The sequence below is a fragment of the Protomyctophum parallelum genome (assembly GCF_964188405.1).
Source record: "Protomyctophum parallelum genome assembly, chromosome: 11".
Lineage (NCBI taxonomy): Eukaryota > Metazoa > Chordata > Actinopteri > Myctophiformes > Myctophidae > Protomyctophum > Protomyctophum parallelum.
Window position 1 is genome coordinate 7,302,494 of NC_139707.1, and position 13,227 is coordinate 7,315,720.

Consider the following 13,227-nt stretch of genomic DNA (forward strand, 5'->3'; position numbering starts at 1 on the left):
CATTTAAAAACAAGAAAAGAAAAGGTCCCTAGTGATGGGTAGATACAATGACCAAACCTTACATATTTGAGAGTAAATAATCATTGCTATATGTTGTCTGTTCAGTAACAGGGGTCACCATGTCTCTCCAGCTCTTTAATAAACAGAGAATACCTGGCACAAACAATTTTTTAGATGGGGGCTCTGTGGCCAATATATATTTCATGTTGGGGGGTCCGTGGCATAAAAGTAAAAGTTCCTATCCCAGAAGGATTTGGCTGTATTGACCCAGAGTAATATGAACGGTAGCATACAACACAACACACATTTAACATGATACTACATAGAAGAATCTCCAAAAATACATCCATAAACTACGTCAGCGAGGCAGTTTGTTTAACATCCTGTTCTACCCTGGATTTGAAGCCTGGATCTCCTGTGCAAACGCTGACACTTTTACCACTGAGCTAATAAGAAGAGCCTGCTAGCTTACTCTGGGGAGAAAAGATCTTGTCAAACTAATTTAGAAACGAGAATTACGTCCAACCTAGACAAAAAGTCTAAATTAGACATGCAGGGACACCAAACGCAACCACCGCAATTGCATAATAACTCAGAAAGAAGATTTAAAGGTGTAGTGAAATGAAAAAGACGTTTTTCACACTTTTAGACCATATCCATGGTCATCATATGGGCATACCTAACAATGGATGCTAAAATTTTTTGAAGATTCTCATTTCTGTGTGTTTTCATATCAAAGGTCCATAAAAACGATTGCATTATTTATTTATTAAAACGAAAACGTGCTGCGTGATGACGTGTAGAGATACACATCGATAAAAGCCAATAACAATGAAGCTCACCTGTTTAATTCCCCATATTTGCGCCTCCGTCCATCACAGCTGCTACTGATTCCATTCAAGATAACATCCAGACAGTGTATTACTCGCTTTCAACTCAATCATCACGCTAAAATATGTATCTGAAAACATTATATGGTAGAAATAAGCCACATAACAGTAAACTGGTACAGCTGGCCGACCATCTGATTTATAAACAAACACATACCACGCTGTTGCGCATAGCATAGCTACCGTCCCTAGCTACCATCCCATCGCCTGAAGGGATGCGACGCTCTGATTGGTTCAGAAACTTCAGACCGGTGTTTCATGTTGAAACACCATTTTCATGTTGTTCACCATTTCCGTTTCACTACACCTTTAATGCTGCAATGGCCGAGTGGACAAAACTCCTGCTAAAGTGACATTATTCCCCTTTAAAAGTTCTACATCTTGGTCCAGGTGGAATTATTGTGAAGCGGAGATTGAGAGGGTGATCAATGTGACTCCTAGGCCTGTGATGGCTGTGACAACTGGGGCGGAACACAGCGTCACATTAACCACTTTATCCAGATTTTATACGTTGGCTAAACAAAAAGTGTAGAACTCCAGGCTCAGCGTGATCTCACTCACTCTCACTCTCTCTCTCTCTCTCTCTCTCACTCTCTCTCACACACACACACACACACAGACACACACACACACACACACACACACACACACACACAGCTGGTGTTTAAGTGGCTTAAGTCGAGAACATGAGCTTAATGCGCGGTCCCTCTCCGCACAGGAGAGAAGAACTCCCTCTGTGTGTGAGAATGAGTCCAAATCAAATTAACAAGTCCTGAGATGACATCTGAGGGGTTCAGCTAAACTCAATCCCGGCCGACACGAGGTCAAACAGAGTGGGACCGAGTCGGGTACAATAGTGGGTCAAACATGCGCGCACACACACACATACAGTCATACACACACACGACACACACCCACATATACACACACACATATACACACACAGGTCTGGCTTGTACCAAGTCCCGAGGCCACATGCCTTCTAAATCTAAATCTAAATCAGTAGTTCTCACACTTACAAGATTTTTTCCAAAAAGCTCACTGCTATTTTTGCTATTGACAGTTATACTCTTCCTATAAATTAATTACGCGGGGCGCTCATGACAAGTAGGCTCGTCTTAAGGCGTTTGATATCGCTATAAGCTGTGTTTAATTTTTGGAATTTGATTTGATCATCCTCACAAACAGCATAAAGGAACCGTTACATCGCTAGAGGTGATCAAAAGGAATAGGCTGAAACGGAAACCTTATAAGTGCCTATCCTACGTACGTAAGTTACAACAAAACATGATTATGGTTACTAGAAATAGTTGAAATAATTAAAGTTTCTGCAATGATCGATCCGAGCAAAATAGTTGCCAGAATTCAGAATACACAAAACCTAACGTCAATATCACACCCATCCCCCACCCCCCCCCCCCCCGCGTCACCATAGAGATCCCTACGTTCATTTGCACTACTTAACCATTTACCGTATCAGACATTATAATAATAGCAATTAATAACATTATTATCACCATTATTATTTTATTTCTATTATTATTACCAACATCATCATCATCGCTCTGGTTGATGGTAAATCTACTAATGAAATGATTCCAGAGCGCGGCACGGCTGCAGCTCACCGCTCCTTGGCTGCGGCTCACCGCTCCAAGAGATGGGTCAAATGCAGAGAACAGATTTCACCGCGGTAACGTGTGTGACAAATCGTAAGACTTTGGTTGCTACGAATGCATGCTAAGGCCTCGCCAGCACTGCTTCCGTCTCTCCATAGCCATTAGCTTCTTGTATTAGCCGCGGCCTTTGCCAATCAGGAACCACCGTTTTTACATAAACCAGAGTGTAGAGTATAGGAGAGTAGCGACACGCTTTGATCTAGCTGCAAAGCGGGCTATAGTTCCAAACATTGGAACTATCCCATTGAGATAGAATGAGCATTTCCACATTCCATTGTTACAATGGGAGTCAACGCTAGTGTCGCCACTCTCTTACTCTGACACAAACATACATACGTAGTTACATCATCAGCCAATGTCCTGATTGGCCCGGACCACCGACATACGCAGCCGAAAACAGTACTTGCGCTCTGCTCACGCAAGTAATAATTGGGTGGGGCATTCATTTCCAACTTGCATCGTTCCAAGTAGGCCAGTGCCCAACGGGCAGCGCTCTAGTCATACATAATAATAATGTGTCAGGTTCTTACATGGCTATCTGCAGGATGTTCCGGTAGCAGCTGAACAGGGAGCTCTCGGCGGCCGTCCTGTACTTGGCCTTGAACTTGGGTCCCACGGTGTGGATGATGAACCGCGCCGCCAGGTTGAAGCCTTTGGTCATCTTGGCCTCGCCCGTCCGACACCCTGCAGACAGCGGCCATTAGTAAATGGTAAATGGTGCATTTATATAGCGCCTTTATCCAAGGCGCTTTACATAGATTGTGCATTACATTCACCCATTCACACACACATTCATACACCGATGGCAGCTGAAACCATGCAAGGCACCAACTAGCACATCGGGAGCAATTAGGGGTTCAGTGTCTTGCTCAAGGACACTTCGACAGTAAAGGTCATTACACACTGGCGAATTGGCGACGCGATATATTCGTGCGAATAATTCGCTTTTAAAAAAAAACAATTGAAGTCCATGCAAGCTTCCACATCAGTGGCGAATGTGCGAATGTGCGAAAATGCGACCGTTTTCGCTTTTATTTGTTCGCTCTGGTGTCGTATTTTGCAGAGATTCGCAGGCGAACTGCAACATGCAATATTTCGCATTTTCAGATCGCTTATTCGCATCGCGTCGCCAATTCGCCAGTGTGTAATGACCTTTACTCTGGGGGAGCCCGGGTTCGAACTGGCAACCTTACAGTTACCATCCAGGCACTCTACCCCTGAGCCACCGCCGCCCCTATTAGCAACCCATGGTCACATTACTCATCATTAAAAGTGATGCAGAGATCAAGATTATTTGAGATCATTATTTGTGCATAGTCGTCATAATCTGGATTCAATTTATTTTTGAGGGGCGCTATAGCCCCTCCTACTGTATGTACAGCTTTGGTCCCCACAAAATGTCCGCAACACAAACATTAAAAGCCATTGACAATGAAGGGAAATTTTACGTCATCTTGTCCCCACACGTCTCATATTTGCCATAAACAATGAAAGGAGAAATTAGGTCAAATTTTCGCCTAATATTTGTGGCAACAGGCATTGTGATTGGCCAGTATGAGATGATGTACGATGATATTTTAAATGTATACACGTCAACTATAGCCTCAATCTCAAACAGTTTCTAGAACCACCCCTACCCATGAAATGACCAGTTCAGGCATTCGACTCAACCTTATTGTTCTGTTCCTACAGTCTCCCAATGCATTAGGTAAAAAAGCATTCGTTTAAATTGTTCCAAATAATCAGATATTAGAACAATTTTGAATTTACCAACAAATATTGGAACCATTTCATCTTTCAATATGTTCAAAAGTGCACTGTCTTCTTATACTACGACCCCCTGTACATGTCTATGACCATTGCACTCCACTTTATTTATACACTCAAACAATTAACATATAAACAATGGTTAACAGTGGTTGGTACCACTCCTATCGTACCAACATCTATACAGCATGGAATTGTGGTCAAAATCCCATCCAACAACAACAAAACATTCCAAGTTGTGGGTCTGACAGGCTAAATCTCATCAAACGGTTCAAAACCATTGGGAAATCCACTGGGAAAATCACTGGGTTAAAATAAAGTGGTGGTTCTGATGGTGACAGTGACTCAGTTCTGGTACCTTTGAGTTTGAGCAGCTCGTCCCGGAGCTCAGGCCCGGCATGCTGGTGGACGCTGTCAGACACTGGGTTCTTGTCCGTCAGCGACTCATTGCTGGTGTTGACGATGGCCGTGGAGTTCAGCAGCGCTACGTCTCCAGTGCTGTAGGGAGGGAGGGAGGGAGGGAAGGAGGGAGGGAGGGCCAGGGATGGAGGCAGGGAGGGAGGGAGGGAGGGAGGCAGGGAGGGAGGCAGGGAGGGAGGGAGGGAGGGAGGGAGGGAAGGAGGGAGGGAGGGCCAGGGATGGAGGCAGGGAGGGAGGGAGGGAGGGAGGCAGGGAGGCAGGGAGGGAGGGAGGCAGGGAGGCAGGGAGGGAGGGAGGGAGGGAGGCAGGGAGGCAGGGAGGGAGGGAGGGAGGGAGGCAGGGAGGGAGGCAGGGAGGGAGGGAGGGAGGGAGGGAGGGAAGGAGGGAGGGAGGGCCAGGGATGGAGGCAGGGAGGGAGGGAGGGAGGGAGGCAGGGAGGCAGGGAGGGAGGGAGGGAGGGAGGGAGGGAGGGAGGGAGGGAGGGAGGGAGGGGACATGGAATAAAGCAAAATAAAATCTCAAGACTGAAAATGTAATGATGATGTTTTAGGCTAACCAGCTGAAGAAATCCTGACATTTCTGAGACCATTCATGTTTCTGGAAGATGCTTGTATTCTATTGCTAGTTTGATCACTTCGAATACTTTTTCATCTTAAAATAACGACCGAAAATATCCGATCTCTGTTGTGAGCTTGTAGATCTGCTATTTTTGGTGCGCAGCATGCTTTCACAGAAGACACGCTGGCTTCTGTGGAATCCAAATGACTGAAGTCAGTCTTGGTGACTGAGAACTTTAATCCATGAGGGGAGGAAAGAGAGAGCTAAACACTGATAAATGTCCCTTACTGTTACTTGTCAGGATTCATATTCGAAAACAGCAGATCGACAAGCTCAAAAACGCATTGCGTTTTGAGCTTGCGGATCTGCACCTTTTGATGCTTCTGTGTGACACTGCAGTAGGGCGTTAATTTACGAAAGGGAAAAAAAGCTAGAATATGGAGGTTTATGCCCGACACCATCAATATTACTGATATTACAGATTGCGTGGCTGACTTGACTGGTTCCAGGTAGCTCAGTCGGTAGAGCTTTCGCCTTTGGACCACAAGTTCATGGGTTCGATCCCGGGCACCGCCAACTCAGCGTATGAGTGTAGCACGGCTAGTTGTGTGGGAAGTATTGGGAGCCGATGGTAGGTGTGTCGCTCCACCTCAGCAATCCATCTCCCAGGGATCTAGCACATTGTAACGGGGATAGACTGCCACGTGTTACCGGCTGATACCGACAATAAGCCACTCCCGACCTACTTCTTGACTGGTTCACCCACTGATTTAACCACATGAACCCTAGCGTCCACATTCTGGACAGAAACGTGGAGATAAGAAGGTTTCTGCCCCGACGACAGCAACGATATAGTGGTTAAAGCCTATCATAGAGCAGGTCTGTTATAGGAAGAGCAGCCGTTCTGGTGAAATGCTCATCATCACGTCAGTGAGAGAATTCAATGGGCATTCCTGTTCTCTGTTCTACAGGCACTCCACTTTTAACCGGGGCCTAAATAGGGAACTGCTCAAGCATGTGTTGAAAGCACTTGATCACAAGACACACCGTGGGGGCTCAACGAGCACGGGGAAAAGAGCAAAAAGGAGAAAATAAGAGGATGGGGGAAGAGTTCAATGCGCCTACAAGGGAACGCAACGCAAATATGTTCCTTTTATTATAATAATAATAATAATTATCATTACTTTTTTTTATCAGCGATGCTGAAGCCTGATTTATACTTGTGTTGCGTGGGCCAGACTACTGTACGTCACACACTCTACAAGCTGAAAAATGTTGCAGGTCAAACTGTGAGCTTCTAGAAATCGAGCATAAACAGTGAATTGTCTTGAAAACGCCCCTAGCTAGCAGCAGTGCCCTTCTGTGCTAGAAACATGCTTAGCCGGGCAAAACCTCCAAGTGAGCAGCAGCATATCATTTGCTCGTGTCACAAGACCATAACGCAGCAGAATCCGAGGCACCTTTGATAGGGTGAATTATTGTGAAACAGAGCATTTTCAGCATTTTTTCCCCCACTTGTATGTTATGGTCTACAGACTCTACACTACAACACAGCACGCTTACAGTCGGCAAAACCCAAAGAGGTCATGTTATAAACTATAAAGTATTAGTAAGTAGCATCTGAAATAGTTGCAATAAGGCCTTTTTTTTAGCAACCTTTGTCCAATGAATGTTGTTCTTTGTTTCGTTGTCGTTCTTTACATTTACATCTACAGTATCCCTACAGACTGGATGTTTAAAAAATAAAGAACAAACGAAAAAAGAAATCTAGAAATGAAAGTAAGCTGGTCACAGTAGGCGTGGGCGATATGGTGATGAATATCGTCTCCATGATACGTCTCTCAACGATATGCCTTTTCAGAGATATTGTGTATATATTGTGATACCATGAATGCACATTCTATGATTTCCAGTTCTATGCCTTAATGTATACTTCTGTAGAATGACCTGTACCTTGTAGGTTGTACTGTTGTAAAATAACCATAAAAACCAACATGAAACATAATCGTGATAATATTGTGGATCGTGATACTGCTTGAAAAAAATAATTGTGATGTTATATTTTCCCATATCGCCCATGGGTCAGTGGTTCCCAAAGTGGGGTCCGGGTCCTTGAAATTAAACGGGTCTAGAATCACTGCTAGAGCCGTACAAATCTACTCTTATGAGGGTCACTGGCATATCTTTTCAAATGGGGGTCCGTGGGCTGTCACAGCTATAACCGGGTCACAGCTATAACCGACACCAGTGGGTGTCGGTTCCCATCTAATATTGAACCAGTTCAGACTTCAGAGTGTTTCCACTGAAGATGAATTGGTTCAGAACCATAAAAGTTGGTTCGGAGCTGCAACGGAGCCAGTTATAAAGTTATTTTGGTGGAAAATGGGGCCAAAGTGGATTCCAGGGAATATCGGGGTTTATTACGTTAGACCCTTACAAGTCTAACTCTGACAGTATACAAATGTACTGTAGTATACAATACTGTAACGGTTAGATATATTTAATATCTTTAGTAATAGTATACAAATGGACCCTAATGAGTTAGGAGGGAGAGTTAGTGGGAGACTTGAAATGTGAAGGTTTGATAACCACTGGCCTACACCAATAATATTTCTCAACTTTGAATAGAGGAAGGGAGCTCTGCCGTGGTCCTTTGTTTGTTGGACTGAATACAGGTGCTCGTTGGCGAGGTTAAATCATAACATTAAAGAAGAGGATCCAAGGCACTCTGCTCCAGTGAGGTGAAAAAAAGCCTTTTTTATTTAAGAGGCATGGCAAAGAACATTACAAAAAGGACCAACGCGTTTCAGCATTCAGCCTTCATCTGGGTCCTATGAATATGTCTCTGTGTCTAGCACAAGCATGTCTAGCACAAGCATGTGTCTCTTGTCTAGCACAAGCATGTGTCTCTGTGTCTAGCACAAGCATGTGTCTCTGTGTCTAGCACAAGCATGTGTCTCTGTGTCTAGCACAAGCATGTCTAGCACAAGCATGTGTCTCTCTCTAGCACAAGCATGTGTCTCTGTGTCTAGCACAAGCATGTGTCTCTTGTCTAGCACAAGCATGTGTCTCTGTGTCTAGCACAAGCATGTCTAGCACAAGCATGTGTCTCTGTGTCTAGCACAAGCATGTCTAGCACAAGCATGTGTCTCTGTGTCTAGCACAAGCATGTGTCTCTTGTCTAGCACAAGCATGTGGCTCTGTGTCTAGCACAAGCATGTGTCTCTGTGTCTAGCACAAGCATGTGTCTCTGTGTCTAGTACAAGCATGTGTCTCTGTGTCTAGCACAAGCATGTGTCTCTGTGTCTAGCACAAGCATGTGTCTCTGTGTCTAGCACAAGCATGTGTCTCTTGTCTAGCACAAGCATGTGTCTCTGTGTCTAGCACAAGCATGTGTCTCTGTGTCTAGCGCAAGCATGTATCTCTTGTCTAGCACAAGCATGTGTCTCTGTATCTAGCACAAGCATGTGTCTCTTGTCTATCACAAGCATGTGTCTCTTGTCTAGCACAAGCATGTGTCTCTGTGTCTAGCACAAGCATGTGTCTCTGTGTCTAGTACAAGCATGTGTCTCTGTGTCTAGCACAAGCATGTGTCTCTGTGTCTAGTACAAGCATATCTGTCTCATAAGCATGTGTCTCTCTCTAGCACAAGCATGTGTCTATATGTCTAGTACAAGCATGTGTCTCTGTGTCTAGCACAAGCATGTGTCTCTGTGTCTAGCACAAGCATGTGTCTCTGTGTCTAGCACAAGCATGTGTCTCTGTGTCTAGTACAAGCATGTGTCTCTGTGTCTAGCACAAGCATGTGTCTCTGTGTCTAGCACAAGCATGTGTCTCTGTGTCTAGTACAAGCATGTGTCTCTGTGTCTAGTACAAGCATGTGTCTCTGTGTCTAGTACAAGCATGTGTCTCTTGTCTAGCACAAGCATGTGTCTCTGTGTCTAGCACAAGCATGTGTCTCTGTGTCTAGCACAAGCATGTGTCTCTATGTCTAGCACAAGCATGTGTCTCTGTGTCTAGTACAAGCATGTGTCTCTGTGTCTAGCACAAGCATGTGTCTCTGTGTCTAGTACAAGCATGTGTCTCTGTGTCTAGCACAAGCATGTGTCTCTGTGTCTAGTACAAGCATGTGTCTCTGTGTCTAGTACAAGCATATCTGTCTCATAAGCATGTGTCTCTCTCTAGCACAAGCATGTGTCTATATGTCTAGTACAAGCATGTGTCTCTGTGTCTAGCACAAGCATGTGTCTCTGTGTCTAGCACAAGCATGTGTCTCTGTGTCTAGCACAAGCATGTGTCTCTGTGTCTAGTACAAGCATGTGTCTCTGTGTCTAGCACAAGCATGTGTCTCTGTGTCTAGCACAAGCATGTGTCTCTGTGTCTAGTACAAGCATGTGTCTCTTGTCTAGCACAAGCATGTGTCTCTGTGTCTAGCACAAGCATGTGTCTCTGTGTCTAGCACAAGCATGTGTCTCTATGTCTAGCACAAGCATGTGTCTCTGTGTCTAGTACAAGCATGTGTCTCTGTGTCTAGCACAAGCATGTGTCTCTGTGTCTAGTACAAGCATGTGTCTCTGTGTCTAGCACAAGCATGTGTCTCTGTGTCTAGCACAAGCATGTGTCTCTGTGTCTAGTACAAGCATGTGTCTCTGTGTCTAGCACAAGCATGTGTCTCTGTGTCTAGTACAAGCATGTGTCTCTATGTCTAGCACAAGCATGTGTCTCTGTGTCTAGTACAAGCATGTGTCTCTGTGTCTAGCACAAGCATGTGTCTCTGTGTCTAGTACAAGCATGTGTCTCTGTGTCTAGTACAAGCATGTGTCTCTGTGTCTAGCACAAGCATGTATCTCTGTGTCTAGCACAAGCATGTGTCTCTGTGTCTAGTACAAGCATGTGTCTCTGTGTCTAGTACAAGCATGTGTCTCTGTGTCTAGTACAAGCATGTGTCTCTGTGTCTAGTACAAGCATGTGTCTCTGTGTCTAGCACAAGCATGTGTCTCTGTGTCTAGTACAAGCATGTGTCTGTGTCTAGTACAAGCATGTGTCTCTGTGTCTAGTACAAGCATGTGTCTCTGTGTCTAGTACAAGCATGTGTCTCTTGTCTAGCAAAAGCATATGTCTCTGTGTCTAGCGCAAGCATGTGTCTCTGTGTCTAGCACAAGCATGTGTCTCTATGTCTAGCACAAGCATGTGTCTCTGTGTCTAGCACAAGCATGTGTCTCTGTGTCTAGCACAAGCATGTGTCTCTGTGTCTAGCACAAGCATGTGTCTCTGTGTCTAGTACAAGCATGTGTCTCTGTGTCTAGTACAAGCATGTGTCTCTGTGTCTAGCACAAGCATGTGTCTCTGTGTCTAGTACAAGCATGTGTCTCTGTGTCTAGCACAAGCATGTGTCTCTGTGTCTAGTACAAGCATGTGTCTCTGTGTCTAGCACAAGCATGTGTCTCTGTGTCTAGCACAAGCATGTGTCTCTGTGTCTAGCACAAGCATGTGTCTCTGTGTCTAGCACAAGCATGTATCTCTGTGTCTAGCACAAGCATGTGTCTCTGTGTCTAGTACAAGCATGTGTCTCTGTGTCTAGCACAAGCATGTATCTCTGTGTCTAGTACAAGCATGTGTCTCTGTGTCTAGTACAAGCATGTGTCTCTGTGTCTAGCACAAGCATGTGTCTCTGTGTCTAGCACAAGCATGTGTCTCTGTGTCTAGCACAAGCATGTGTCTCTGTGTCTAGCACAAGCATATGTCTCTGTGTCTAGCACAAGCATGTGTCTCTGTGTCTAGCACAAGCATGTGTCTCTGTGTCTAGTACAAGCATGTGTCTCTGTGTCTAGTACAAGCATGTGTCTCTGTGTCTAGCACAAGCATATCTGTCTCATAAGCATGTGTCTCTCTCTAGCATAAGCATGTGTCTCTGTCTAGTACAAGCACGCCGCCCTTAATTCTTAGGGACTATTCTCCCTCTCCCTCAATTCTCCCTCTGGTAGCACCAGCAGGAATGTCGCTGGGCACAAGAGGGGCTTTACTGAGAAACTCCTGGCAGCCTGGGCTCTCATGGGCTGTCATGTGCTCTGCAATAAACAAGGATTTATGACATATTCCGTCTGGGGATGTCAATGATTAAACCGTTTTTAACCAGTAAATCGATGAGAGTGGTCATCAATGCATACTACTCAGTGGCTCATTCAATTGAAATTAATAATTCAATAATAGGCCATTAGGTAGGCCTATTATTATTATTAACCCAAAAACATATAGAATTTTACTTTCTTAATGAAGATATTGTATACAGTCTTTTTCCTTGACTTGAACATGTATGAGAACTACTGATTTATCAGCCTCAGGTCTACGCGGTCTAAAAGTGAACCTAATTGATATAAAACAGTACAAAGAGACATGCATGTGAAGAAACGGAAAGCTTTGACTCACAAGAGCACGATCTTCCGATTGATGTCTGGCCTGAAAGGGAAGGGCGACGGGAAGGCTTGCTGGTCGTCATCGTCGTGTTCCCCCACCGTCTCCCCATCCTCCACGGGCCCCTGGGGGTCCCGCTGCTCCTCGGGCGCGGGGTCCGGCGCCTGCTGCTCCCACGTGGGAAGAGTCTGGACGTCCACAAACTGAGAGCGAGCTCCCAGAGGATCCATCCTCCCGCCCGTCCTCCTCCTCCTACTCAGTACGGGGCCACACCACCACAAGTCAAGGAGGCAGCTCCACTGCAAAAAGGGAGAGAGGAAGGGATGGCTCTGCATGTTATAAAAGTAACCTGTAAATACCGTCCTAACCTCGCGTCACCTCACCAGGCTTTCCACCTCGGAGGAGTGAACACACCAGAGCAGACGTAGTACCCGAAGAAGATAGACGGATATATGAGAGAGAGAGAGTGTGAGATGGTGTGAAAGAGTGATGTGAAGGGAGACACGACCGCCTGTGTGGCTAAAAAAACGTTGTCTGCTTTTTCGAACTGTGACCTGACCTTCCACTTCCAAAACACACTGCTTGTTCTGTGTTATTCGGCCCGCATTTGATCGGGTCCAATCAGGCAATCAGTCCATAAATCGCAACGTAATTATGCCGCCGAATCTGATTGAAAGAGGAAAAAACATGTTGCAAGTCACATTTAGTCCATTAGTACTGACTTAGTACTTCATCGCCATCAGCAAACCGACTCATGCCAGATTTCTCACGCATGCACGCACACAACGCCGCACGCCAACACGTTAACTGTGTTTTTGTAAACACTGTCTGGAAGGCAGAGTGTTAAAAAAAGTCACCTCCAGTCCTCCACCTTGGTATCCACAGAAACGCCTCTACTTGCATGTGATGTGATAGACAAGACAGTGCACTTTTCATTTCATGCCATTGCCTGGCCCTGTATCGTAAATGATCAAATAAATATTTGATTAAGGAATAAAATATGCCTTTTCTATTATCTCTGTAATATCAGCAAAATGTTCGACATTGAGGGAATTTAAGATTCTCAGATTCTTTACAAAAATGCTGCTTATCAACTAACAGGTTAATTGATCGATAAGGTTATCAATGAATGAATGAATCGATAATTCCCATCCCTACTAGGGTCAGATACTATCCCGCTAGTATTTTCATCTACACCAAATATATTTGACAAAAATAGCCAAACTACAAGTCGTGAGCTTGTAAATCAGCTTGTAGACCATTCCTAGAATAAGGATGCTGTGGTTAAATAAATGACATGGATTAAAAGCCAGAGCAAATCTCATGACTGAAGATTTGTGTTGGGCAAAGTCCCAATTCTGCAATTTGTGAAATAGCTAAAAAGGCAGCTTCCCCTTCCCCTGCACTTCCCCTGGACAATTAGGACAAATATGTAAAATTATGATGTTTGATGATATTATCTTTCTAAGCCTATAGTTCTGCTATTGGCAGCCAAACAGTTGAAA

At 44.8% G+C, this 13,227-nt stretch overlaps 1 protein-coding gene across 1 annotated transcript in view; it reads right to left on the bottom strand.

Moving 5' to 3' along the window:
* The window catches only part of gdap2 (ganglioside induced differentiation associated protein 2), a 76,593-nt gene that overhangs the window by 62,609 nt on the left and 757 nt on the right, over nucleotides 1-13,227 (bottom strand). The window contains exons 2-4 of the mRNA XM_083776049.1: nucleotides 11,738-12,021; nucleotides 4,692-4,831; nucleotides 3,097-3,250 (exon numbers count right to left, since the gene is read on the bottom strand). Of these exons, the coding sequence (XP_083632175.1) occupies nucleotides 3,097-3,250; nucleotides 4,692-4,831; nucleotides 11,738-11,952 (509 nt within the window). The 5' untranslated portion in view covers nucleotides 11,953-12,021. The remainder of the gene's footprint in view (nucleotides 1-3,096; nucleotides 3,251-4,691; nucleotides 4,832-11,737; nucleotides 12,022-13,227) is intronic.